This window comes from Brugia malayi, assembly GCF_000002995.4.
Source record: "Brugia malayi strain FR3 genome assembly, contig: Bm_v4_Chr1_scaffold_001, whole genome shotgun sequence".
Lineage (NCBI taxonomy): Eukaryota > Metazoa > Nematoda > Chromadorea > Rhabditida > Onchocercidae > Brugia > Brugia malayi.
In genome coordinates this window covers 2,274,774-2,302,531 of record NW_025062475.1, presented here as the reverse complement: position 1 = coordinate 2,302,531, position 27,758 = coordinate 2,274,774, and the positions used below count along the sequence as shown (strand labels likewise).

The following is a 27,758-nucleotide window of genomic DNA, read 5'->3' as shown; positions in this document are numbered from 1 at the left end:
TCGATCATATCATTGTTGCTACCTATTTTTCTCTCTGCTAATTCATTTTTTTTTTCCTATTTTTTGTCAAACAATGAATATTTGAGATTGGTAGTTGTTGTTATTATGAAATGTTTATTATCATTATATTTCTCAGTGTTTTTTTTTATTTTTTACGAATAATATTAATATTATAATCTTATTTTTGTAACTTACATTCGTTTTTGTTTTTACGCCACTATTTAATTCATTTGTGTTTCGGTACTTTTTTCCAATTTGTAAAATTATATATAATATTTCACTTATTTTGGACAAAGCTGGAAAAAGCGATATGGTTAGTTTTATTTCTGTCTAATTCTTATTCATATCTTTTAGTCAGCGTTGTAACGCAATGTGTTACACATCTTTTCTTTCCTGAAGAAGCTATTTTGTTAACATTTCTTTGATAATATTATTTTATTAGCCTTTTTCTTCATTTTATTAAAATTCTCTTATAAATGTTTATTTGTTTTGAACTTTCACTGTTTTCTTCCTTTTCTCTTGTTTCTTCGTTATTTTTAATCCTGAATGAAGACGTGAAATTCTAATTGTCGTTCACATATCAGGTCTACTTGGATTGGCTTTAAATTTGGTTGGTAAATGAAAAAGGAAAGGAATTGGCAAGATACTATTGTTATTATTATCGTTGCTGTAGCAGTATTTACGAATAGCAATTGTTAATGCAATGTTGCCGGAACAAGAATTACGGTTACTATATTTATATGATGACGAAATTATGAAAAGGTAATTCTGCTATAAAGAAGTTTCTTTTACAGATAACTGACCATCTTCAAACATATATTTGTTTTATTCCACTGTTTTCAAAGAACAATATGAAATCAATATTTATATAAAATTAATACACATAATATGGTAGAAGCAAAATGATGGATTTGACCATTAAATCTCAATTACATGACTTGTCTAACTTAATTATTAGGCTTGCAAAATTCATGGTTGAGAGGATTGTGTAAGTGTAATTATTCAAACTGCATTTCATCTTTTCTATTTTTCCTAATTAAATTTCATTTTTTATGGAATTATCGTCATACTGTCGAGACATATTTTGTTTAAAAAAAAGCAAATTATTTACGTCTCGAACTCATTTTGATTTGTTTGGAGTTATTAAAATTACATTAAATTGTCAAAATTATCACTCGTAAGTATTGTAAACATATTATTTTGTTAAGGTTGCTCAAATGTTCTGTATTAAGGTTTCTGTTTTAAGTAATATTTGTTTGTTTAATTACTTCATTTGCAATATCATTTATTGAAATAGTTTGTTAAAAAGGGAAATTATTTACGTCTTAAACTTGAAAGTCAAATGTAAATAACTAGCCATCCACAGGGGTTTTTTTGCCTTTTTTCCATTTGATAAACTTGTTAATGTTTATAACTAAGTGACGACCGTCATTCTGTTACTCATTAGCAGAATCTATGGTGAGGTACCACGAATGAATCGTGATATGACGTGATAGTTGCCGACGTCTCAGGGCTTGACACTAACTTCTCATACTGGAAAACCATAGGATGACAGAAATAGTAAATAAAATTTACTAAATATCAGTATTAGCTACTTTCATGATACTTCTTGGATGGAAATTGAAGCCCAGTTCTAGGCATGTGCACTTGTTTACACTTTAATACCCTGAACTTTTTGCCCAGTTACGTTTGGTTTATCTAGACTGTTACTAGGTTGTAATACTGCATATGTGATACCACCAATACCTCCAGCTGGCCAATCCAGCAGCTATAGCTATACCGATTATAGCTAGTACTGGTAATATAGGACCAGCAAATACAAGTCCTGCAACTACACTTTGTTTGGTTGTTTATGTAACTGCTAAACTGACTGCTGAAAAATTAAATTTTTCAATATAATTTAATTTCGAATATGAATATCAACTATTCTTTGCTAGATAGAATAATAGATGAGACATTTATTATATCAATGTTCATTTTTGTTAACTAATAGTTGTTGTTCTTTAGAATTGCGCTACATCATGTGGAAGCTGTTAAATTTGCTTTACTTCTTAAACCTAACGAATATGAAACTCTTACCGAACAGTATCAGTTTAACTGGAATGCATTCTCAGTAAAACTATGGGAACGACTATGGGAAGCACCGACACGTACTCTTCTCTTGGAAACCGTTCTATCTTTCCTCCTATCTTGTAAGTTGTTGATTTAACGAATTAAACTTTATGCTGAACATTAAGTAGAAGCATTAAGTAGGAACTTTTCAAACTTATCTGTAAAAAATAAAATTGTGATTATAAAGTACGAGATTATTGCATTAATTCATTGTCGATTGTTTATCACCGAATTCATTCGATATTCCTAGTCTGAATGTTGTGCGTTCGACATAAACTGAAATGAAAATTTCTATTGTTTTGATCTATTGGTTTTATTATATGCATCATCAAAGAGATGTTTGCATACCATATCTTGAAATTTTTTGGAAATTTTGATAGCTTAAAATTTTAGCTTGAAATTTTTTGGATCATCTTTTTAGGCGACCAGAAGCTTCACAGGCGGTTGTTGCGTATCAATTTTAGAAGCAATTTACTCGACTTAATCGAAGTTCTAAAAAATTTCGATGAAATTTTTAAAAATATGAAGCCTGATATTATGTGCGAAAAGATTTCCTGCATAAGCCGGCATCATGCTAATTTAATGATGCCGGTGAAAAACATAATTGAGCAAATGGGTGAGCTGTTTTGTTATTCTTCTTCTTTATTTTTTTTTTTTTTTTTTTTGCAAATTCCTGAAATCAATAAAAACTCAAGTAAGGTTGATCATATCTGCTATAAATGTGGAAGTATAATAAAAATGTTACTGGTAGAAAATCATTAATAAATAATTTACAGAATCCGTAATACACTAACTTCATAATTTGTTAGTGTCACTTTTCAGATTTCTTTCACACTTATGATTCTCAAAACTTCTTTCTAAAATTTCAAGGGAAAAAGTGATATACTTTTTTTTTGAAATTTTAAGTAGAAATTTTGTGAATCATAAGTGTAAAAGATGTACTATTAATGATAATCTTATCAAATATATCGGTTTCGATATTTTGCTAATAAATGGACTTATATAGTTTTCAAAAATTTATTTTTGCAGTAGTTTATTTAATAGTTTAATTGATACTTCTTTGACGATATTATTATTATTTTTTATTTTTGATTATTTCATATTTCTTTAAAGGAGAAGAATCTGCTAAGAAATACATTTTGCGAACGATGCTTGATATGGGTGAGGGAGCATTCCTGGATTTACTGAACGCAGTGGCTGCTTGCTCCGATGTTGCTCATCATTTTGTAACGGAAACATATCCTGGTTTTGAACGAAATTATCGTAAGATGTTGTTATATTTGCAAATAAGAAGCACTTAATTTCCGGATCATTTATTTGTTTCTTGGAATATCAGTTTTTTTTTTTTTTTTGTTTTGGTTTTAATTAACATTGGAATATGTTTTCAGTGAGAATTTTTGCTTCTTATTCTGTTACTGTTACTGATAGTGTGTTAGTTTTGTTCATAAATACTGAAAAAATAAATACATTTGTAGATAAGTACTGATTGACTAATTGTTATACATTTCTTAATCGACTTGTTTCACTTCAGGTTTGTTTCTGCATGAACGCAAGAGAATGGAAAGAGGTTTGGCTGCTTGTTGCATTTATTAATCTATATGAAATACTATTTGCTTGTTATAAATTGAATGTTATCTGTAATTAATCACTGTTTAGCTTTTTTCAGAATCTTCATTTTTTTGCTTTAATTTTTCTACTTTAAAGACGGATTATTATTTCATAATTTTAGACGAGAATTTTGCATTAATTATGAATTACATATTTTTTTCCAAACTTTTGGTTCCATTTTTCAAACATATCTTTAATTGCGTTTTTGTATTTTTTCCTTCGTATGTGTTTTTCCGTAATCGTTTTTCTACAAATTTAGTACTTAAATTGTAAACGGCAAATGAATGCAGCTGTACGGGAAGTCTATACACTTTGTCTTGAAATTTTCGAAGTGCTTTCTGAAAGGTTGGGTAGGGTTCGTTATTTGGTTTATGTTCATCTTTCGTTTCATTTCCATTCCTTCAAACTTTTTGACAAAGTTTTTAGACGAATGAATATTACTGCTTTGATATAACAATGATTTTCTTCATATATTTAATCATTCCTGATATTTTATCACTTCTGAGAGACAGATTTTGCAATACAACAGTTTTTAATATGATTCTAATTTTCATCTTTTTTAACTAACATTATTCACCCTAAGACGCTAATTTAAAAATTGTCAAGTTTCCTACTTAAGTCAATCCAATGTACAGTTATAAGCAGTGAAGGCTTTTTCAGAAAATGAGATTGATTGAGGAAAATACTCGTCAGCCCATTTTTTCCTTCATTCATTTTTGTCTTTAACTATCAAGCATGCGTCTCAGATTTGTCGATAACATTTTGGTGTTACATTTCCACAATTCTATTTTTTTTCCCAGGGAAACTTTATTTTTGCGAATGTGATTTTCCAATAGCTGATGTTATTATGAGCTCAAGATCAAATGAACTGGACAAGACATGCATAGTTGATTTACGTTATGAGCATTTTCCTGTCAATGCATCAGATGCAGCCAAGGATGATATTTATGAAGGTTTTTCTTATTTCTTTCTATGATAATTTTGATGTTATTTAAGATAAATAAGGAAACATTATAATCAGTCAATTATTTCATTACATCTTAAACTAGTTATTTCTTTGAAGAATATCTGTGCTGGAGAAGATGCAGGAAATTTTGATGAGTTAAATAATTTTAGTGCACTTTTATTGAATAAGACGATAAATACAAACTCTGCATATGGTGCTTGTCTATAGAATAGCTTATGAAAATCTTTATGTTCATCATAGAGATGAAGTTTACGAAACAGAACAAATAAAGAGACAGATTAGAGAAAACTTTTTTACAGGTGAAGTTATGGTTTTACGAAAATATCAGGAAGAAATAGCTCAACCAGCTTACGATGGACAAAATACTTTGATTTGTGCACCAACAGGAACTGGAAAAACTGTGGTAGCGGCATCGATCGCTCGAAATCATCTTGTAATGGGCAGGAAAAATAATTTACATACGAAGGTATTTCAAAATTTTAATGATTTCACATTCTCACTTTGTTGGAACTTTAATTCAGCTACACGTATTTTAAAGTCTTTTGTCTTGGAAAAAAATTTTTTTTTTATTTTTCTAGTATTTTTTAGCAACAAGTTTTGCTATTAATTCTTCAATTAGCTTCAGTGTTTTTGAATAGCTTATGAAATTTAAAAAGTGAAAAGTTGTCGAAAGCTAAAAGAAGTTATCAACAAAGTATTTGTATCAATATTATCGGAACATTAATTCAAGTCAATTACACGTATTTCAAAGTCCTTTGTTTTTGAAAATTTTCTGTTCACTGTACGTCTAATGTGAAGAATGATCAGAAAATTTTAGATTTGTTTCTTCGTTACCAATGTAGTATTTCTGGAGCAACAGACAAAGTTGTTGAAGAGATTTGTTGGACATCGCTGGAAAGTTGTCTTTTTATGCGGTGTAGCGGCGAATACACCTGTTGCGGAGACAATTGCAACTCATGATGTTATTGTTATCACACCCCAGCTTATTGTGTTAGTACTTTTACATGTATTTTAAAATTTCTTGTTTTATTGTTCACAGGAAGTATGAAAATTTATAGAATAACTTCTGGACTTTTGAAATGAGAAATCGATATCAAATAGAAAAATTTAAACATCGTACTTCTTTCAATAATTTTTAATAAATTGTTTCACATCGAAACATTTACGTAATTTACAAAGTAATTGAGTACTGGGCATTTCACGCTTTTCTAACAGAATTGTTATTATTATTTGATTACAAGATCATTTCCAACTGTTCTTGCATCATTTAATATTCCAGGAATCTCATGAATGATTCTAATGAAAAAAACAGTGTGCTTTTTTCGTTATCGTCATTTTCGCTAATGTTTTTTGATGAAGCTCATCATGCAGATGGAAATCATCCCTATAATGGTATTTTCAAAACTTTATCACTTATAATCACAAGAGAAATGAAAATTTATCTTCTATTGTTGTGATAATTTAATTTAATTACCAAATATCGGAAAATTATTGGTTATACCGGAGAATACTTTTTTGCTAAAAATCTTCTGTTTTAGTAATAATGAATAACTATCATGACATGAAACACACCGGCAAGATTCTGGATGGAAAACGTTTACCTCAGGTACTGTTTTAAGGATAATGATATTAATGTGTTGCATTATCATTTGAATGTTATTTTTCGAACAGATTAACAACCAATCAACATATTTTAACTGTTAGTCTGTAGTTTATCAATTATATTAGACAATATTTATTAAAAAATCAGTTTAGTAGCACTACAACAAGCTTTTTTACAAGAAAGAAAATTATCAATATAAATGAATAGTTCTGTTTTTGCATGTGCTACAGAAATAAAATTTCCAAAATTTTGTAAATAATAGTTACTATCAACTTATGAATTTTGATACTAGCATTTTGCAGATTGTTGGTTTGACAGCTTCGCTGGGTATTGGTAGTGCTCAAAATGCTTCGGAAGCAGTAGAACATTTTATTAAAATATGTGCGAACTTGGATATCACTGTTCTAAGTTACGTACGTGAAAACATCGATGAACTCCGTGCGTTTTCTTCTATTGCTGCTGACGGTAAGAATTTTGAAGTTTTTTTATTTCCTGAATAGCTGAAAATTTTTTATCTTGTTGCTTATATTTAAATACGATTGAATTACTCCAGTGGGAATCGTACACTTCTACTTTTCTAAAAGCTCTTCTGATTTATTATTGTTTCAGTTCAGGTTATGTTTTGAGGCTTTTCAGTTTCAACTTAAATTCCAACTTATTAAATGAACTCTTAATTGTTTTGTAGATTTTCCTGATTAGTGAGAAAAAAAAAAAAAGAAACCTTTTGTAGAGACGAAACTGGTTCCGTTCAATATAAAAACTGATTCAATAGTCATTGGTATCTTGAATCTCTTCAAGCGATTTGAAATTTTTTTGAGCAAGATTGGTATATAATTTGACTTCATTACTCAAAATTATCAGTTGATTAACATTCGGCTTTGAAGTCGATTAAATTATCTCCAGTTATGTATCTTCCAGCAAGCTACTCTAACGTTTTAAATGTATTTTAAGCTATTTCACTTTAAATGTATTTTAAACTGTTTCTTTCGTACTTATAGCTGCGTATCAGTAAAGTTTCAATAAAATCTATATTAATCGGTAGCCTTAATTTTCTGTCGAATTTGTATGACTTGCCTCAATTAAGTTTTCTTATTAAAATCCAATTTGTATGATATTTGTAGATGTTGTTCATTTTAGTAAGATCAGCTTCCATGTCCGATAAAATACATGATAATTCAAACCAAGATTTACTCCATAAATTGCTAAATCCACCACATGATAAATGCTCCAAAGGTTAGTTCACGTTGTTAGTGTCTTTTAAAAGTGCTTTTCTTTTTTTAAAAAATTGAAACAATTACTGGAAATTTATTCAACTTTCATTTTTAATCTTGAAAAAATAAACCATGTTTCAGTGTATGAAACGTGGTTTTCTCAGCTGTTGGTCGGGTTTGTACCGTTAGCAAAGCTTGACAGGGTGATTCGTTTTCATCTAATGACGTGTTTGCAATTAATTGGGGTATGTTTCGAATTTAAAATAAATATTGTTTGGCTAGAAATTGTTCATTTTGTTTTGTCTAAATATTTTGAATTAGATAAATTTTTAATTTTGTGCTTAAGCATAAATTATAACAGCAATGTGAAAATATTCTACCATGAGAAGTGGATGCTTTGAACTAGCTGATAAAATGATAAAATATAATCGTGCATTAACTAACAAAAGTTGTGCAAATGTTTAGAGTTTAGCTAAAATGTAATAATTTGTTGACTAGTAGTGCCTTATATTCTTATGCACGACGATTGTTTTTTATGTGGTTAACGAGACAGATGCAAGCATTGCTTTTAACGATTGGATTATCAAATGTAATTGAATAATATAGAAAAATGTTATTTTACTTAATTACACCTAAAAATACTATCTAATCTAGCTTCAACATCAAAAAACGGACTTTTTGTAGATCAAATTTTATTTTATAAATTTATAGAATTTATAGATCAAATTATACAAATTATTTATTTCAGATCTTGTTTCGTTCCTTAGACTATTACATTCATTTCCCTTCATGCGTTGCCAAAAAGTATTTCGAAAATGAATTTAGCTTTATTCGGCATACTGCAGATCAGGAACTCGTGGATATCATGGAAAGTACGTGTTTTTCTAACACATTAATATCTGTTTTCTAAATCTACTTTTATCAAATTAAAAAAAATTCTCACATTTTGAATGCTAATTTGAACATGTTGATGTCGAAAGCTATTTCGTTATTGTATTCACTATTATTACTTGTTAATTACTGTTATTTTCAATTTTAATTATTATATATTTATCTGCGATTTATTATTGATTTTTGCTGTCTTTTAGCATGCCCTTTAAAAACTGTTACTGGGGATAATGCAGATAATGAACTATACAATGAACTTTTGCGGTAATTCCTTTTTTTGTTTTCTCAGAATAAAATTGGATTTGTTTGAATAAGTCTTAAATTTTGTTGAAAAATTTGCATTTCATTAGACATTTTTTGTGAAAAAATTTATAATATTATAGTGAATTACGCGATCAGTTTGCTAGACTAGGAGATGGACGCGCTATTGTTTTCGTATCGACGCGATATTTTGCAGGAAAATTAGCAGAAGAACTGAATAAAGATGAAAGTTTACATATGTTGAATGCTAAATCGGATTTCATTACGGGTACTTTTCATTACGGTATTTGTATATTTAAAGCAAAAAAAAAAAATGGTATTTCTGTAGATAAAATAATCCTTATTTTTAAAAAACCAAGATGAAATTTCCGGGTTTTCAAATGTGTTTAAGACGTTCGGGATTAATTTTCAATCATATGGGGTTTTTATTAGTACCCAACGCAGTTTATATGAGTTCAACTTTTTCATGACGAAATTTCTATGTTATATTAAGCTTGAATTCTGAATTGTCTGAATTTGTCAGGTCGTACTTGATTTTTCAAGTTTGGTATGTTTTGTGTTTTAAAACGAAAAGGACGAGTAAGGAATAGAAGCATCGGTTACACTGTTAAATTGAAATAAGTCACATATATCCATATACAAAAAATAAAGTAAAAATGTTCTTTTACATTCCTTCTCATCCTGTCTTCTTTTTTCTTTCTCTTCTATCTAGAACAAATCAAGTTTGTCTGTTTTTGCACTCTCAATCATTTTGAACTTTTTATTTGAAGGTATCAATGCATCAGGTGAGTTTGGTGGTCAATCTGCCAATCAGCAACGTAATGCACTGGTACGATTTACGTCAGGTGATATCAAAATTTTATGCGTAACATCGGTCGCAGAAGAAGGCATCGACATTCAGAAGTGCAACCTTGTCATCAAATATAATTACGTAACCAATGAAATTGCACATGTACAACGAAGAGTTTCGTAATTCATTCTTTGATTCAACAAATTCAGCATTCGTTTCTATAATTTGAAAGTTCGTAGGAAGCATTATAGTCTTATTTTTTCATTTGAGAATGAGATTATTGTTATGGAATCAGTGATAAAACCAACTTATTACATACTCATCTCTCATTTATATAATATCTACAAAAGATTATTCCAACGACATTATTGTTAAAAGTTTTTTGAGGTGCATGAATTGATAGGTTTAATGTCATTTCGATATAACACTAAAAAATGATCGAAATTTATTGTTTAAACAAAAAATTACTGATAAAGAATGGAAGCTTTATTTCCATTCATTTTTCATTAATATATAGCAAATATTTTAGGACGTGGTCGAGCTGCAAATTCACGTTGTGTTTTGATAACAAATGATGCAAAATTACAAGCTCGTGAGGAGAAAAATATCAACCGAGAGCAAATTATGCGAAATGCTTTGAAATTGATCAATCAGAAACCGCCGGATTGGTTTCAGGACGAAGTATGAAAAAGAATGTTAATATTAGTACCAGTGTTTTCAATTATTTTTAAGGAAAACAAAAATTTGAGAAGAACGGAAAGACACATGACTTTAGTTATATTTTATCAGTCAAATCTATTTTTGATATTTCATTTCGAATTGTAATTATTTGAAGAACATTTATGTGTGTAGATCAAAAAAAAAAATTTCTGCAAAACACGAGTTTAGCTGAGGAAGCAAATACTTTATGCTAAATGTTAACCAGAAATTAAAAAGGAAGATAGTTAAGTGAGAAGATTTGATACTTAAAAATTTAGGTAGCAGAACGTGTAAAACAGAACATTATGGAGCGAACCCGAAAAAAACTGCTATTGGATGAGAAAAAGATTGTACTGACTTCTAACCGGTACACATTATTATGCAAGTTAGTTTTATTCGTTCGATATCACTGAAAAAAAAGCTAATGCAGAGATCTGATCATAAGTATCAATGGTTTTTTTCTTTTCTACTTGCTAACATATGTTTTATTCATATGGTAAATGTATTAATTCACTAGTCATATGATTAGTGCAAATTAATTCACCATGCTTAAAGTCAAAGTAGTCAATAAAAACCGTTAAACCATTTTGTGCAATAGAGTTGTTTGTCATTTAGAATGATGAAAGTTTGAGTATTTGCTAAACTATTCAGTGCAAAATACTGCAGAATTTAACAAAGTTAGTATTGATTGATTTTATTCAGCAGATTTAGTGTTGATAGGTGTGGTATTTTATTTATGGGCGAGACATTGGTCATATCCCGGTTTTATAACAATCCATCTTACATCTAAAATTATAAAAATTAAAATAAAAAAAGAAAAAATTATTTTTTTTTTTGTATTAACTAAAAAATTTCTATTTGTGTGTCTTAATTTTTAGAAAATGTGATGCAGTTATTTGCAATAGTAATGAAATTGTCGTAACACCCACTTATTCGCAGTATATTTGCGTTTGCAAAGAAATTTGGAATCGTTCAATTCAGCGTGCATTTTCGAAAGCTACGATAGAACGAGAAGCTGATTTTCTGTTTAAAGGCATTGGAGCGGTATAATTTTTAAATTGTAGCATTATTGTATCATAGTCAATTTAGTGGAAAAAAAAAGTTTTGGAAGAACATGTTTAGCATTTTAAAAAATTTAAAAGATAAAAAAATAAAAACTTAACTGCAATTTTTACTTTCAGTTCATTTTTGCAGATGAATTGTGTGAAATGCTGGCATCATTGGGGTCGTATTGTTCATTATAATAATTTTACATTACCGATTATCGCTGCCACTGGTAAGTTTATAAATGCTAATACTATCTAATTTTCTGAAGAGAAAAAAGTAAAACTTAATCAGTTTATGAGATTAAAAGAAGAAAAAAAAAACTTTCATTCAGCATTCGTTCTGGTCGCTGAAAATGGAGAAAGATTCCAAAGAAAGCGATGGAAGCAGGTATTTCCATAAATTTTTGTTAATTTTAATTAAATAATTCATTTGACGATATAGCAAACATATAAACACATGATTTTTTTTCTAATGTTGTTGTTGTGAGCTAAACAAAATGATTTTGTAATAGCTTATGTTATCTGATACTCTAATATAATACGCATTAATAATAGAGTGCGTATTATTACCGAAGAAACAAAAGTTCTCGCTTAATATCTGTTTTCTGATTCAAATTGTTATTTCTTCAAGAAGTCTACTTTACGAATTTACTTCTGTCACCTAAATTTCATGTCATCTACTTGATATGTGTAAACCACTGATATGCATGAAAAAAACTTAATTTTGAAGCTTTAAAAAACTGATTTGTTCAGATAGTTGAAAGCCTGTTCAGGCCTCGAAATATCGAAATATACGACTATGCAAATATGAAGACTGCAATGCCAGACTTATCCGATTTAATTATTGATGATTCCTGCATTTAATATGAATAACTTTTTGCATTTAATGTATGTTTTCACCCTCACTACAGGAACATCTCTGCATTATTATTATTATTTATTATTTTTTTTTTTTTTTTCATTACATTGTATAAAACATCATGGAGCAGTTAGGTATCATAATGTTGAGATGAATGCATAATGCAGTCTTTCGAAATTCCATGAGTGCGTAATTTGTTTTTCAGTGTTTTAAAATTATCTCTAATTCAGTTTCTTTTTGCTTCATATATGCTTATTTTAGGACAGAAATAGGAAACCAAAAGGTCCTACTTTTGCGTTTCTATTTCACATATCATCAATTCAGACATGCATTAATTTCATTATTACGAATCAAAACAAAGATAATTTGTGTTTCAGGATTTACGAAAAGTTTTAATTTCTACATTATATTTGAAATATTAAATGTTTCACATTGTATATACCTTTACAGAATGTTAGTTATTTTAAAATCTGTACATTCTGTTTTCTCAATTCCTACTAGTTTACTGTTTAATAATTCCTCATAATTCCATCAAAGTATTGAAGTATCTCCAAATATCACTCTAAACGTAGTCTGTTTTGGAATGATTGTTTTAGCTTGATGAAGAATTTGCAATTTCCATTCAGTGATTGAGTTATAAAAAATGCGGAAAAGATTGAGAAAAATAAAATCTCAACTTTAGAAATTGCGCATGACAAAAAGACGAAGCAAGAAAAAAGTAACGAACAAACCCAAATTACTAAAGATTTCACGGTACAGATCTGTAAAAAGAATGATTCGTAGTTTTGGTTATAATTATTAAAATCAATTTCATATCTAATAAAATAAATATATGCAGAAAATAATTCATCCCTTTCACGAATACACTTGAGCTTTAGTAGCTATTAAAGATTAAATTACTGATGAATGTAACTGAACATTTTAATCTGTGAATCAAATGTAGAACTGATGCTTTATATAGATAAAGTTAGCAGATACTATTGAAACGATTCGAAATGTCGCATACAAGGCAATTATCATTCATAGGCTAACAATGATCGGATTAGATAGAATTAAATCGAAAAAAAAAAAACAACTAGATTAGATCAAAAAATGATTCCAAAAGTTGATTTAGAATTAATGAGCATAACAATATCATTTTCATCTATTCACAAAAATATCATTAAGATAATATTGGAAAGTTCTTCACTGTTTTGATTCAGAAGAATTCTTCTGACAGTGAACAATACGAATACTTAAATATAAATTCTAGTTTTTAGGACCAAACAAAAAGATGGAATACAATCCCCCCCCCCCAAAAAAAAAAAAAAAAAAAAAAAAAAAAAAAAAAAAACAATTAACTAGAAAAAGAAAGTATTCGATACTGGTCAAACTTACCTTTTTTTTATGATCAGGAGAGAATAAACATGAGATATATCATTTATCATAATTATTTAATCAGTCAATATCGTTGAATTTCGATCTGAAAGATTACACTTAACTGCATCAGTGATAATTTAAATAAACAAAGGAAAAAGTAAATTGATATTATACAATATCCAAGTGAAACGATAATCAACGAAATAAAATTTACAAAGAAATGAAGTTCAAAAAAAGAAATACCCAAGGAAAAAGTTATATTTACAATCATCACTTTGATTATCCAAATAATTATGACCACAAAAAATGCTCACATCAGATGGATATTCCAAACTGCCTAATACTTTTTGAGAACTTGGCGTGATAGTTTCTGATAAGCCAAGTAGCCTAGCATTCCTCTGATAGAAATATACCTTTGGTAGCCTAGTATTCTTCTGATCAATAAGCATAACATAGTTATAGTTTAGTGAAACAAATTAGATAATGTCCAGGACAAAAAAAAAAAAAAAAAAAAAAAAAGAAAAGAAAAGAAATAAACAAATATTAAGTTTGAGGTAAAAACTTTTTTCATCCTGCTGAGAAAACGAAAGGAAGGGAAAGGAAGTTTGAGAAATTTTAAATTCGTTTCAAAAGTAGAGAAGAGAAAAGAAAGTAAGGAAGGATTAAAAATGAAAATTTTATAAATAATCGATTTTTATCTTTTCATTTTTTTTTCGCAATTTATTACGTTGAATTGGTTTATGCTATCATTTGAAAGAAGACAGGATGAGTATTATTAGCACAATATAACATATATCTATTTATTGCCCTTTGACCTATTCATCTTCAGCTCTACTAGTTTACTTATCAATGAATGTGTACTAAACTAGCGGCAAAATCAAATAAGAGAATGTTTAACTTGATATGAGAAAAAGAAAAAAAAAAAAAACTCGGAAGAATCGATGATAGTATAATTACTACTGGCTTTCCGGATAAAAAAAAAAAAAAACGGAAATGGCAAATCATTAATATACCTATCTATCACCAACAATCTCGATCTCTAGATATCAAACTTCCGTTATATAAATCATTGTAAAGCTTCCATTTACCTAACCAATAATTTTGGTAATTTAACTATCAGTAGTCTAAAATTTTTTTCACCTCAAAGGTTAACTTAAAGTTTAAATAAGTAAAATATCGCACCCAAACCATCTAACCTAACCTATCTGAAGTATCTAAAGATTAAAATATGAATTGTAGTCGATATGTTAATCTCTTTAATCCTAAATTAAAACTGAAAACTCACGAATTTAAACCAAGGTTTAAATGAAATCTAATTTCAAGTGCAGCTAAAGTTAATTCATCTCTTTTCATTTAATTAGTTAACCATTTTCATTCCATCGATTTTAAATTCTTATTCCATCTTACCTTCTTATGATTATTTGTACAAATTCGCCATCCAAAAATAATGAAAACTTATATTCAAACACGTGCGTCACGTCATGCAATACATATATGCCAAAGTAAGACTTTACTTGCGTAAAGGAATTCTACTAGTTTCCATTCAAATTCTCCGGTAAAAAAAAATACCGGAAAAGTACATATTGAAGGCAGTAAATGTTACGACGTAACTATACAAGGATGATTTGCGCAAATAATTCTAATCACGAAAATGAATTAAACTTTCTACAATTTCGAAAAAAAAAAAGTGAAAAAGAAACTGAAAAAATTAATTGAAGTGCTGATTCACAACATATCTCTCAGAAATTACAAACAAAATAGACTAGTTGGAATAATTTTGATTATTACAAATTGTAAGCATTCATATAAATAATCTTTTCTAATGAGATATGATTATTTCAGAGGAGAATTGTAGTTACTGAATGGTCGAATAATCTCAATTAACTTAAAGACTATTAGTTAGCAGAACTAATGTATAAATGAATATGAGAAATGAGGAAAAAAAAATGAATTATTATGAACATATGGTAATAAGCTAATCATATCTATGACACTTTTCTTTAGTAAACGAACAGCATTGAACTATTCATTGTCAACATTTATACACGGCGTCTAACGTATCCCGAGAAATTTTCTGAAAAAAAAAATATATATATATATGTAATTATATTTGTATAAGCAGTTAGTAATACCATATTAAACGAAAATTTTCACGAGATTTCTCGTCTCCTGAAATATTAGGATTAAAAGAATAACAAGCAAACTAACATCATAATCTACAATTTCCACCCAAGGTAGCAGTGTCTCTATCACGGACTGTAAGCTAGAAACATTTACTTGTCTGCGAAATGAAGCAAAACACGAATCAAGAAAGGCTTGAATCTGAAAATGATTCTAAGTACGGAAAAGATTAATCACACATTAAAATTATTAAGGCTGACCATAGATTAAAAGATAACAATATTCTAGAAATGATAAAAACCAAAATTAAGTGATTCGTTACATCTTACTCTGTTAGATGATTTCTTCAGAAAACATATGATTTAATCGAATAACTATATTCGGCCACAAATATTTTTTTTTTGGACAAAATAATAGAAAATCAATAACATGAAATAACTTAACCAAAAATTTGATCTTTAAAAAAAAAAATTAACCAAAAATTTGATCTTCAACTCTTTAAAATAAAAACTACTCACAATTTGACACTGAATAGAAGATTTGTTAGATGTACAACTGTTTACTGCCATATTTTCATATTGTTTGGCGATAAGTTCAAGTGCTGACACCTAAATAAGCAAAACTATCTGAAAAAACACCCCCCAAAAAAAGTATAAAATAAGTAAAAAAGAAATTTGTGACAGATTACAAACCTGTGCAGCTAACTGAGAAAGTGTTTCATTCAGATTTTCTTCCTCCTTTTTTAATTGATTTAAATAATCAGCTGCACGAAATAAAATTGCTGCATTAGTCGTTTTACACCCAATGGGTGAGAATGATGATGGCAGTAACTCCTTCAGTTCCTGATATCCAATCTAAACCATTGAAATTTTGAAAAATTTCACATAAGAAATTGGATGAAATTATGCCATCTTAGGTTAAGCGTACATATAACATAATTTTAGAACAACCCGAGTAATCTGTTTTTCTTCTATTTTCACTCCCAAATAAAAACAGAATCACATGATCAGATGATGATCTGACAAAGTTAACTTGTACAGGAATGCCTTCTGGAGTTCCGGATCCTGAGCAAGCAATTGCGAATCAGTAAATTCTCTTTATATTGTTGATTTTAAAGTCACTTTCATGACATGCAGCAAGTAAATTATAATTTATTGATCGAATATAAGTTACTACTTACTAGTAGTAGTAATTACTGTCACTTCCACAGATAATGGCATTATAACAGTCAAATGTGCATTTTTTGTATAAAAAAAGAAAAAACAATTCAAATTTCGGATGTTGAAGTGAGTTTAAAATTGACTTGAAAACTATCTTATGTTATGCTAAGATTGATATAATTCAGTTAACTATTAGCATTTAACATACAAATACATCTCAGTTCTACTGATTAACCGGACAATTCAAAATTAATTAAAATGGACAAACATTGATGGCTTCTCGACGCTGTCGTTCACATCTTAAATGAGTTGCTTTCTTACGATCTGTTGAATCTGGACTATTTTTCGAATCACGTGAACCACCTCGTGTTTCCGGTGATGAATTTGATGACATAAACTTTTTGTTTTTTAGTAAACTATATAAGAATTTGTAAATAACGGTGCCTAACTCTCCTAAAATAAATTTCTTTTTCTTTTTTCTCTTTAAAATAATGATGCAAAAATTAATAACAATAAAATTAATGAAAAATTATCTTTCACATATGCCTTTCAATATTCTATCAAACGAAAGAATTAAAAAGATAGATTTCCATCAAGACTGACAAAACACAAGAAAAAAAAAAAAAAAATGATACTCCCTCAGAAAAATTACAAAACAAAAATGAGCAAATAGTACGTAACTAAATATTTTATAACATATGCCAGTCTATTTCCTATTCATTTCAAAATTCTCTTTCAATATTTCATATTTGCAATTGCCGTTTTGTATGAATGTCGCACCACACACAATTATGTAACCAAAAATTCGGGTATTTTAATCAATTACGAAAGAGAACTGATCTATGGTCAAGAGGTTAATTTATTGATTTATATTAGAAGAGTTACTTCTATTTTTAAAATTCAGATTAAAAATTAATCCATTTTTCTTTCCCTTTAAACAAATAATAAAGTCGCCAAATTCAACTCTCTACATCCTCCGCAATTTCTCAAATTTACCGTTAAATATTTGATTTTAGCTTTCTGAAATCTGCCAACAATTTCCCAACTATTATCAACTTATACCTACTTTCAGTGTTAGATAATACTTGTAACAGACGAAAATTTGGCAGTACAATTTCAAAAAGCTTATATGCAAAAATCTACTTTGCTATATCTCCCATACCTCTCTCTCTCTCTCTCTCAAAAAAAAAAAAACACACGTTCTTTTCAAAATGGTAATTTTGAACTTAGACTGAAGGAAAACCCAGTGGTTTCAGATTATAAATGGATAATTTGTAAGAAAAACACTAGGAATCACAAACATTGTTTTTTTATTCAACACGTATGGTATAAATTTATTCAAAGACATGAAAATACAAGAAAAAAATGATTTAGTACTGAGGAAGATAAAACGATCAGTGAGACAAAAAAAGAATAAAGTTAAGGAGGTAAAAAAAAAAAAAAAGATTGAATATCAAGTCAAAAACTCAAATACACACCTCGACAACCAGAAATTTCTTGCAACGTAAACAAAAATAAGACCTTTAAGTAATGGAAAAGGAAGCAGCAGCAGCAGTAGCAATAAGAAAATACAAAATAATAAAGTAAAATGAAGAAAGAGATGTTTGAAGTTCTCTCTCTTCTTCTTTAGCAATGGTCATAAGGAGCTGGCATATCCGCCCAATGACTCCTTTTCTCTTAAGAAGTAAATTACGTCCCAAAAGACAATCAGGAAAATTTTTATGGGATATTGTCATCTTGAAAGTTACGAATCGCATGATACTGCTCCCATTTCCAACTTTTCGATTTTCACGAAGCAAGAAATAATTGCTATTATATCTAGTTATGACGTATGTCCTGAGTTAATGACATGATAAAAAACAGAAATCCTCCCAACTTTGTTCTCTCCATCCTCAGTCCGATCGTAAAAACAATTAAAACAACAAGAATAAGAATACCTCCCAGACAATATTACATGGCGATATTATAAAGATCAAAACTGGACATGAAGAAAAATGAATTTCCTAGCTTATGAAAGATTAAAAGAAATTAAAAGAATATTACTTGAAATTTGTCAACAAGCACAAAATTGATCACCATTGCAATTTCAAAATACTAAAATTTATGAAATTTAAAAGACGTAAAATAACTGCAGAAAATGTTCTTATTATAAAATGAGATGAACTAAGTAGATAATTGCTCAACAATCAACTACTTTGCATAATAAATGTAAGAAGCTTCCTACTAAATTAGGATAAAAAAATTTCCGTAATAGAAACATATTTCACAAGTAGAATAATTAGGAACAAAGCAATAACGTCAACACGTAATAAATACTTGGTATATTTCACACCACGGTATCTATCTCAGTAATTCACACATTAAAAATTCTAAAAAGCTAGAATAACATCACAAAATTACATATGGAATAGCATTAACTTTCCAAACATACAAATAAAGAAGAATTAAACAAATCATTAACGGGAAAGTCCACTTCATTATTAAAGTTATTATACATGGCAGCAAGTGGCCAAAAACTATTTCTCGAGATTTTCTAGAATTTTTTAATATAATTACTCTTGGAAAGCTTCAGCCGGAATCCTATCACGTACAGCTAAAAATGCTTGCCCCGCAGCCTGAAATATCAAATGGGCATACACATACCAACGAAAAAATCGAGAACTATAAGGCAGATAAACATGAATAATGAGAAGTAAATATTTGATATGTACTTTTCAATGCGTTGATTCGACTTTTAAATTAGAAAAAAAAAAAACTTAAAACAAACCTCATAATTCCAATTCTGATCAATTAAACATTTCTTAGACCATTCTGGTTTCATTCTACTTTCTTGACAAAACGCATCAACCATTTGTTGTTGCATTTCTCGGTCACCTGCCGCAGCACGTTCAGATGGTGTTGGTTCCTGCTGCTGAGGGACCGATACTGCGGAGCTTTGAATATTATCCGTTATGGACATTCCACCTATTGCATCTGTTGTTGCAACTGTAGCATCTGGAGGTATCTAAAAATGTTTTCATAGTAATATTTTTTTGTAATAATTTTCAGTCAGTGACGTAAATAAAAGCAATCACAAAAAAAGCTCTATATTCATTTTCAGCGATGGGTACACTATAATAGAGGTTGCAAATTGAAAAAGATCAAACTTTTAAGGAATTCGTCACCATCGATTTATACCGCTGTATCCGTTCCATAAATACTCCACTGACAAACAACATGTCATTGACAACTGCTATTTTTCTGAGGATAAGGCATTTTATTTTCTGAGCGATATCATAAAGTCATGAAACTTCTAATATGAAGTGGTTTGAAACTAGAACAAAGGAGCAACAGCCAAACAGCTGAGCAACTCTTAAGAAAAACTTTTCTAAAATTAGACATTTATCACTGCTATAGTGGACACAGTTTTTCTACTTCCAATCGGAACCTTATCAATACCTATTATTATGCTCTCATTACCAACAAAAAATATAATGTCTGCAGAAATAATGAAAACTTACCCATCACCCTTGTTAATAACAACAAAATTACGACAAAAGAATCTGAGTTCGTCATCATCTCCAACTTTTTCCAAACCATCACGAAAAAAACCTTCAACGGCGAAACACATGTGCTTGTCCTAGAAATTGCTCTTACAAAAATGCAGTGAGATATCTTAAGTGAAATGAATGCAACAAAAAATAATCTCAATATTATTATCTAGTGGCGGTTAACACCAATGCAATCGATAAAACATCTCCAGTTAAAACTATGACTGTGGTAAAGAATCATTAAACTTACAGTTATTAAAGAAACGTCAATCAAAAATGTATCCATCAAATGCTTGGTAGCTGGAAGTTTCCGCAAAGCAACAATAATATCCATGGCTCCCTTATATATTACTTTTTCTCGAAAACGTTCCCATCTTTCCATACATTTGATATTGTGCGATGTTTTACGATAAGTACTATATATGCTATAAAAAAATATTATATCAGTGTTTGTTTTTGCCATTCTTTCATTATAAGGAATTTTTATCCTAAATTTTCATCCTTCAGTTATAATGAGTAAATGCGTGAAAATATTCTATACGCTGAGACCTCCAAAATGGTCAAAACACATCATTTATTATTAAAAGCAAATCATTTAAGCTACTGTCATTTGAGTGGTAAAGCAAAACAAAAATAAAGTAAAGCATTAGATAAAGAAAGGCGATGACACAAATGATACTAACCCTGGGTTGAAATAAGGTTTCTTTTCATTTGCATCTGTTAAATTTTCCGCACACACTGTAAATGTAGCCTAAAATCAAAAACTGATGCAAAAAACAATCCCAGTTCAGCAATACTGATAGATGATAAGGCTGTAGAATGAAAAACACTGCAAGTCATTGCAAGAATGATATATGGAAGACTGGAATATATCAACCATTTAGAAATATCTTTTGATCGTAGTCCACAACACATTATAAAAATCATAAAATATTAAAAATACGACTAACATTTTCATCGTAAGCATTAATCAAATTTTTCCTGTTATTAACATCCGGATCATCATATGCAACCATAAATTCGACAATGAATGCTTCAATAAGAGCACGGTGATCATCGGTGCCGTAAAAACTTGGCTAAAAACAACAGAAACTTTAAGGATTGGCCGTGAATTTTATAAATCAATCAGCAATCAGAGAAACTGGACAGTCTCACATTCTGCTCGAAAAATCAACAGTAATTCTAGATAATTATGCAACGATTTTGCAGCTGGTATAGAAACCAATTGGAAAAAAAATATTTACTTTAAACAGTGGTAGCTTAGCATTTTCATCTAAATCTGGTACAATGGATGAAACAGATCGTTGAACCGGAATACCATCCTAAAAACATCTGGGATAAGAAAGAGCAATTATTTCATGCTATGAATACAAGAACTAATAGAAGTCCTTTGCATAATAAAGTTTGTATAATTCTTTCATAATCATCTGTACATAATTCCGATGAATAAAAAACGTATTACATGCAATAAAGTAATCCAATCCCAAAAAATTTTCACCATACTGATCCAATCATGTAAAACAATGTAAAATAGAAACTCTAGTTAATATGCAGAACAGCTCGATAAATGAGTTTCTTCATGAAAGAAAAAGACTTACCAACATGGTCACCTTCGGAAAGACGCGATGAACAGCGCTGTAATCGAGAGAACATTCTTATATTATATAATGTATGGATGCACACATAAATATCCATCCACCATATATGAAATGAAATATGAAACCAAGAAAATATTTCTATGGATAAGTATTTAAAGAATGAGCCAAGTTCCATTTCACCAAAAATTTAATAAAATTTAATAGTCTGAACACCATAGATGCATTTGCTTGAAGCAGTGCTATGAACGAAAAGAATAACTCCCCATAAACAACTGATAACCTTAAATAAGTTTCTGCTGATGAATATGAACCACATAAGGGATTATTTTCAAAAAATAACGTTTCAACTGGCCATCCTTTCAGCTTCTCCAATTCCGATTCCTTGTCGATCTGAATTAACACGGACCTCATTTCTTGATTTACACAAACAATAATTTTACTTTTGCAAACCAAATATTTGCAGAGACAGGCTACTGACAACCACTATGACTCGAATGTCACGTCATTAGCTATTGAAAGTTTTGAACAAGTAAAGAAAAAAAAGGACGAAATCTAAGAAATCAAAATAGTGCTATCTACCTGATTAGCCGATAAATCCAATGTTTTTACATTTTTGATGCGATAAAGAAGACATGCAAAGAAATCCAAAAAGCGAAGGCGATTACCCTAAAAATAGAGTAGAAGATAGGATATTACAGAACAGACAAAGCTGTCTTCATCTTTGTAAAATAAAAAAAAAAGACCAATTCCATTCGGAGTTCATTCCCACACTCTTACATAATCACATATTCATTACATCCCTTATCGGAACACAATCCAAAAACTATTATACTTTGGGTAAATACCCTTCTAAGTACGATTTTAGGGACAGCTAATTTTTGAGAGTATTGCACTACATAAATAAAAACCTTCATGCTTAAGGCAGTTACACCTCCATAGTATTGGTCGATCAAATCGACAACTGCCATCATAATATTGTTACGAGTTAAAGAAAGATGCAAACTTCTCGTTCGGAACACTGAAACATTCAAACTGATAGCAGTGGAGCTATTTGAAAACAAAAGAACAAATTTATAAACTATCTCTTTCCATATGTCAGATAAACGGATGGATTTTTGCCTCAACCGCTTTCTAACAGCGTTAACGACTTTTCGAGTCATTTGTGATAACCTGCTGCCAACAAATTAGATTGCTAGATCAAAGGAGAAACTACCATCTTTGAAAACCAACCGTGAGACAAATCGAAAACCCATTAACGAATCATGAAGACTTAACTTATTTCATTTACTTCTGTAAAAATTTGGACTTTGAAATAATCAAGTCACAAATCAAATCTAGTTAACATAGTGCACCTGCTTTTTCAGAAATCAGACAAGAAAAAGTATTAAACTTACATTCATCTAAACCAAATTCACTCAAATCAAGAGCGTGTGTTTCCGCGTTATAGCGTTTCTTCAAACATTCCTGAAACGATGCGCATTATTTACAATTTTTTCCGCTAATTTGAGAAAAAAACTATAAAGAGATTTATCGAGTTAGAATTTTTGACAACGGAAACAATTGAAAACTTAAAACCTCGGAATCCTCTAACATTTCTCTATTAAAATCACCAAACGAATAATTAAACAGAAACCGCAATTAGATCTCTTTCATTCATTGATATGGTAGCAAAACCAGCTGATACACGTGATAATAAAAAGGTAATTGGTGCATTTGTATTCGGATCTCGGACACGCCTTGATATAGCATGGATTGCCGCAGCTGTCTGAATAATAATAATTACAATCCTACAAAATCAAAAATCATATGGCCAAGGCTTCGTGTAGGCTAAGCTACAACAACACTAGAATAGAATGAAATAAGTCTAGACTAGAACTGTTTACAAACTTTTATGCTGAATTACTAAGTGCCATTCAGCTCAGGACTTACAGAGAAAATATCTCATGAAATACCAAGAAGTGATTTAAAAGAAACACTAATATCTAATTAAAGGAATGAATTATTAGTAAACAATTTGATTTACGTCATCGTCCTCAACAAAAAATGTTATGTCTCCTCGATCCACTCTGAACAACAAAGGTTTTACGTCGTCGACATATTGTCCGATTGACCGCATAATAAAATCCTTTCCAATTGTAGCACCTCTTACAACCTGAAACAATAATTCAGAGTCAATTAATTTCTATTCCTAAGATTTCAAAGCACACCAGTCACAAAGGAAGTGCATACCTTAATCTGATTCATAACAACTGCTGTAGTGGTCGCACTACCACCGGCACCACGTTGCAACTGCCTATCACGTCTGTTATCAAGATGAATTTTTAATGATACGCGATCTCTTCCATTACCTACAACTACAGAAATAGACAATCAAATCAAAGTTCTAATCCATAATGACTATTTGTCTAACTTCAGGAATAAAACAGCGTCTGTAATGATTTAGAATCACACCTCTTCCAGAACCTCTTCCTCCTCTTCCATATCCAGCACCCACGTTTCGTCCCTGCACTCGGAAGAAACGCGGATCGAAATCCTACAAAAAAAAGTAGAATACTGCATGAACAATCAGATCTTGCTGAATAATTTCGTAAGCCATTGCAGTCACCGTTTAACGATAAGCACATAACACCTAATTATCCGGTATAAGCAGCGATGTGACGGATGTATTTTCTGCCCCAACCGAAAAAAAGATGTTTTAACAGCACCAACAAAACAGTCCTACTATTTAGGTTTAAATTAGTAGGGCTGTTTTGGTTTAAACAGTAATATCAGTCCCATAAATCACTATCACTAATGTGATGTTGAAAATAAAAAATAAAAAAAAAAAAACAATTTCCACAAGTCAAACTTAAAAACAAACTCACTTTTCCATCGTCATCATCATCATCAAACCTCGATGCTAAGTCGCTATCATAATAAATGAGCTTTTTCATTGTCATTTTCTTGGCATCCCATTTTTGATGACCACCACGTCGACTCATACTGCTATCTAAAATGAAAACAGCTTATTTAAGCGGACAAGTCCAACACTAAATGAATAAGAGTTTCATGACAAATTGATCGATCATAACTGAAGGACTGCACAATGAAGCAAGCTGAAACAAGTTTCATGCCCATAACTCATCCTAGATAATCTGTCGGTTTATAAACATTGTCATCCTAAATCTTTATAGTATTCAAGCACTCTTCTCACCATTAATATGCAAAAGTTAAACAATACCATATATGACAATAAATGCATTCCAAGCATGTCTATATGCAACTTAAAATTTAACCTGCCACAGTTTACTAGCACAATTCTGTAATGAATCACCTGACTGATCAGCCAATATCTACTAGATTAATCACTATTTCTCAACATTAATAAGTTCACATCATTTCCTCATGACATTAAATACTTCAGTACTTATATTACACTACCCAATAATCACATCCACTCACAACAACCCCGCCCCACCGTGGTACACAACCGAATCAACCCAGCCCCAACAACAAAAATCACACACCAGCCTGTCTTATTGCAGGTAAACAACTTCAATTAACCCGGTCCATCAAAAATTCTCCAGCATCATATGCAACTAATTGTCTCATAAAGTATTGAAAAACTGAATGCTTAGTTTGTTTAGTGTGCGAAACTTTCGTTGTCATTCATTTAATATTATATTTGGATTTTTGACAAATTAATTTACGATTAATTCTCGATTAAACAAAAAACAAACAAACAGATAAATAGACACAATTTCACTCTGAATAACATATCAATGCCTGAATTATTTGATAAGTTACAGTTTTATCATTTGAATGTTAGCAGTTATATGCGATCGTTTTTGCAGACCGATTAATTTATTCGATCAACCAATTGGTTGATTGATTGATCTAATTTATTAATTAATTGATTGAATTGGTTGATTCATTTCATAGATCAATTTTTGTTCATACATTACTTATCTCCTTTTTTCTCTATCAGCAAATTTCTAAAGAGCAATTAATAGTTATTGAATGTAACATTTTACATCTATTTGTTTTATATCGTTGTTCATACTGAAATCAATTTTTGTGAAAGTTAAAATGAGTAAATTGGAAAGATTATATTTTATAATTTTAATAATACATGCAGAATACAGTTAATGTTTTATAATCAAAAAGTTAAGAAAAGAAAAAATTTTACATTAAAGTATAACGCAACGTTTGGATCAATTAATTATTCTGGAAAGTTTGATTTTCATGTTAATTATTTGAATAAATGTCAGATTCTTCATGTCTGTTAGAACTTTTCTATGGGAGAATTTTACACTTTTTTTTTTTTTAAATCATATTAATTAGTCAAAAAATATTGGTTAACAAAACAAATCGTAACATTTGAATCATATAACATGACATAAAAAAGTGTTCATTCATAGAACTGTCAAAATATATATTTTTGAAGTTAATCAAACTTATCTTCCCTAAATAATTTGATCTTTAATTATGAAAAAAAAAAAATAAATTATGGACGAAAGAAAAAAAATTTTTTTTCTTTAAGAAAAGAGTCAAATTTTGATGATAGCATATGTCATTGCTATCTAAGTAATAATCAATGTTAGCTAGACATATATACAAAGGGATAATTTAAAAAAAAAAAAAAAAAAAACCATTTTTAAACAGCTGAAAGATTGATTAATGTAACTTGCATAGATGTCTGTCTGTCTGTGTGTGTGTGTTGTAAAATTACATTTTAAATTTTACCATCTATTATTAATTGTTTAATTTTAAAAATTAATTTATCAACAAATTTTTGCAAAAATTATTTTTAGCAAACGTATATATAAAGCAATCGCAAATGCTTCATTATATTTTGTTCATTTTTCAATATTATGTAGTTTTATGTATCATTATTATTAAATTTATCAATGTATTGATGAATGGATTACTTATTATTGATAAATTTGATAATGCAATAGATTACAAACTGATATATTTATTACTAAGTATTTTTGTGGTGTATTTTTATCACCAATAATTTCTTCACAATAGTAAAAAATGGTTTAAATTTGACAATTATCAAATTTATGTGAGAAAGTGTACAGATAAATGATTAACGTATAGTATCAAAAGAGTACATTGAAGTGAGAAATTTTACTCTTTCTTAAATTATATTTAGCACTCTAAATTGCTTAATGGAAAATAACATACTAATTTAGTGAATAGTTCGTTTATTTGAAAATTTAATTTATATTTAATATTTAACAGATCTTTTTTTTTTTTTTTTTGAATAATAAATTTGAATACCAAAATCTAATAGTTTACATTTACAACATTAATGAAGAAATATCCTGTACTGCTACTCTAATCCTAATATCACTAGACACCGATTAGTGAAAGAGGTTAAAGTAAGAAATAATGATTGTAAGAAATAAAAGGAATTGTAAAGATATAAAGAGAAAAGACCTTGATTGAGAAAGATTTACTAGGTGACGTACGTAGAATTTTGCATCATCGTTAATGCGTGATTATCAATTTTTTCCTTTTCTGTTAATTTTTCACCGTGATTTTTTTATTGATTTTTTTTTTATGATAATCTTTTTTTTTTGCGAAGTTTTATGGTATGATTAGATGTAATATTCTATAAATATTTTTGTTTTGTATTTTATGTATTTCTAACTTATAAGCGCTACGTGAAGATATAATGAAGAATGTTACGTTACCAGAAAGTGATTATTCAGCAATTAATTTAAATATTTAATCATGATATGTGTTACATCGTTTACAGATTTTTATGAAACGTTTATGAATGTTATGTTTTAATAAGAAGTTAAAGAAATGAAACATTTCATGTCATTTATAGGTATACAGAGATACATGCATAACGACGACTATTTGTTAACAGTGTTTATGTGGGCAGTTTGATGGTAATTAACTGATGTAATTTACATTTATACAATAAAGGTGGGAAATAAGCAAAGGAAA

General features: G+C 29.3%; 3 protein-coding genes and 1 further gene across 5 annotated transcripts; 2 read left to right on the top strand and 2 right to left on the bottom strand.

Annotated features, from left to right (window-relative positions):
• Positions 1-310: 310 nt before the first annotated feature.
• Bma-drh-1 (Type III restriction enzyme, res subunit family protein) lies at positions 311-12,049 on the top strand (the record flags this gene model as incomplete). The annotated part of the gene is made up of 25 exons (XM_043076310.1): positions 311-313; positions 674-762; positions 2,008-2,192; positions 2,534-2,728; positions 3,226-3,375; positions 3,644-3,679; positions 4,521-4,673; positions 4,987-5,153; positions 5,505-5,677; positions 5,967-6,079; positions 6,226-6,293; positions 6,593-6,755; positions 7,021-7,116; positions 7,428-7,523; positions 7,643-7,746; positions 8,250-8,373; positions 8,590-8,653; positions 8,773-8,918; positions 9,421-9,495; positions 9,970-10,121; positions 10,418-10,524; positions 11,018-11,183; positions 11,334-11,415; positions 11,518-11,573; positions 11,939-12,049. The coding sequence occupies 25 exons, from the start codon at positions 311-313 to the stop codon at positions 12,047-12,049; spliced, it is 2,874 nt and encodes a 957-aa protein (XP_042932244.1).
• Bm16544 lies at positions 2,934-3,053 on the top strand. Its single transcript, XR_006228066.1, has one exon. The product of XR_006228066.1 is annotated as a pre-microRNA Bm16544 (primary transcript).
• Positions 12,050-15,435: 3,386 nt separating the features above from the next.
• On the bottom strand, positions 15,436-17,078 carry Bma-mxl-2 (Helix-loop-helix DNA-binding domain containing protein; the record flags this gene model as incomplete). Of its 2 annotated transcripts, XM_001893584.1 has the most annotated exons (5): positions 15,436-15,477; positions 15,612-15,725; positions 16,043-16,132; positions 16,217-16,378; positions 16,953-17,078. In XM_001893584.1, the coding sequence occupies 5 exons, from the start codon at positions 17,076-17,078 to the stop codon at positions 15,436-15,438; spliced, it is 534 nt and encodes a 177-aa protein (XP_001893619.1). The 2 variants fall into 2 exon arrangements, with proteins under 2 accessions (XP_001893619.1, XP_042932243.1); XM_043076309.1 differs by lacking the exons at positions 16,217-16,378; positions 16,953-17,078 and having other exon boundaries at positions 16,043-16,093.
• Positions 17,079-19,236: 2,158 nt separating this feature from the next.
• Positions 19,237-24,793, bottom strand: Bm2230 (TAP C-terminal domain containing protein; the record flags this gene model as incomplete). The annotated part of the gene is made up of 18 exons (XM_043076308.1): positions 19,237-19,299; positions 19,452-19,688; positions 19,831-19,924; positions 20,185-20,303; positions 20,465-20,639; positions 20,898-20,965; positions 21,165-21,290; positions 21,459-21,536; positions 21,813-21,849; positions 22,093-22,202; positions 22,392-22,478; positions 22,721-22,830; positions 23,207-23,276; positions 23,446-23,577; positions 23,836-23,964; positions 24,042-24,160; positions 24,264-24,345; positions 24,677-24,793. The coding sequence occupies 18 exons, from the start codon at positions 24,791-24,793 to the stop codon at positions 19,237-19,239; spliced, it is 1,953 nt and encodes a 650-aa protein (XP_042932242.1).
• Between the last annotated feature and the right edge of the window lie 2,965 nt (positions 24,794-27,758).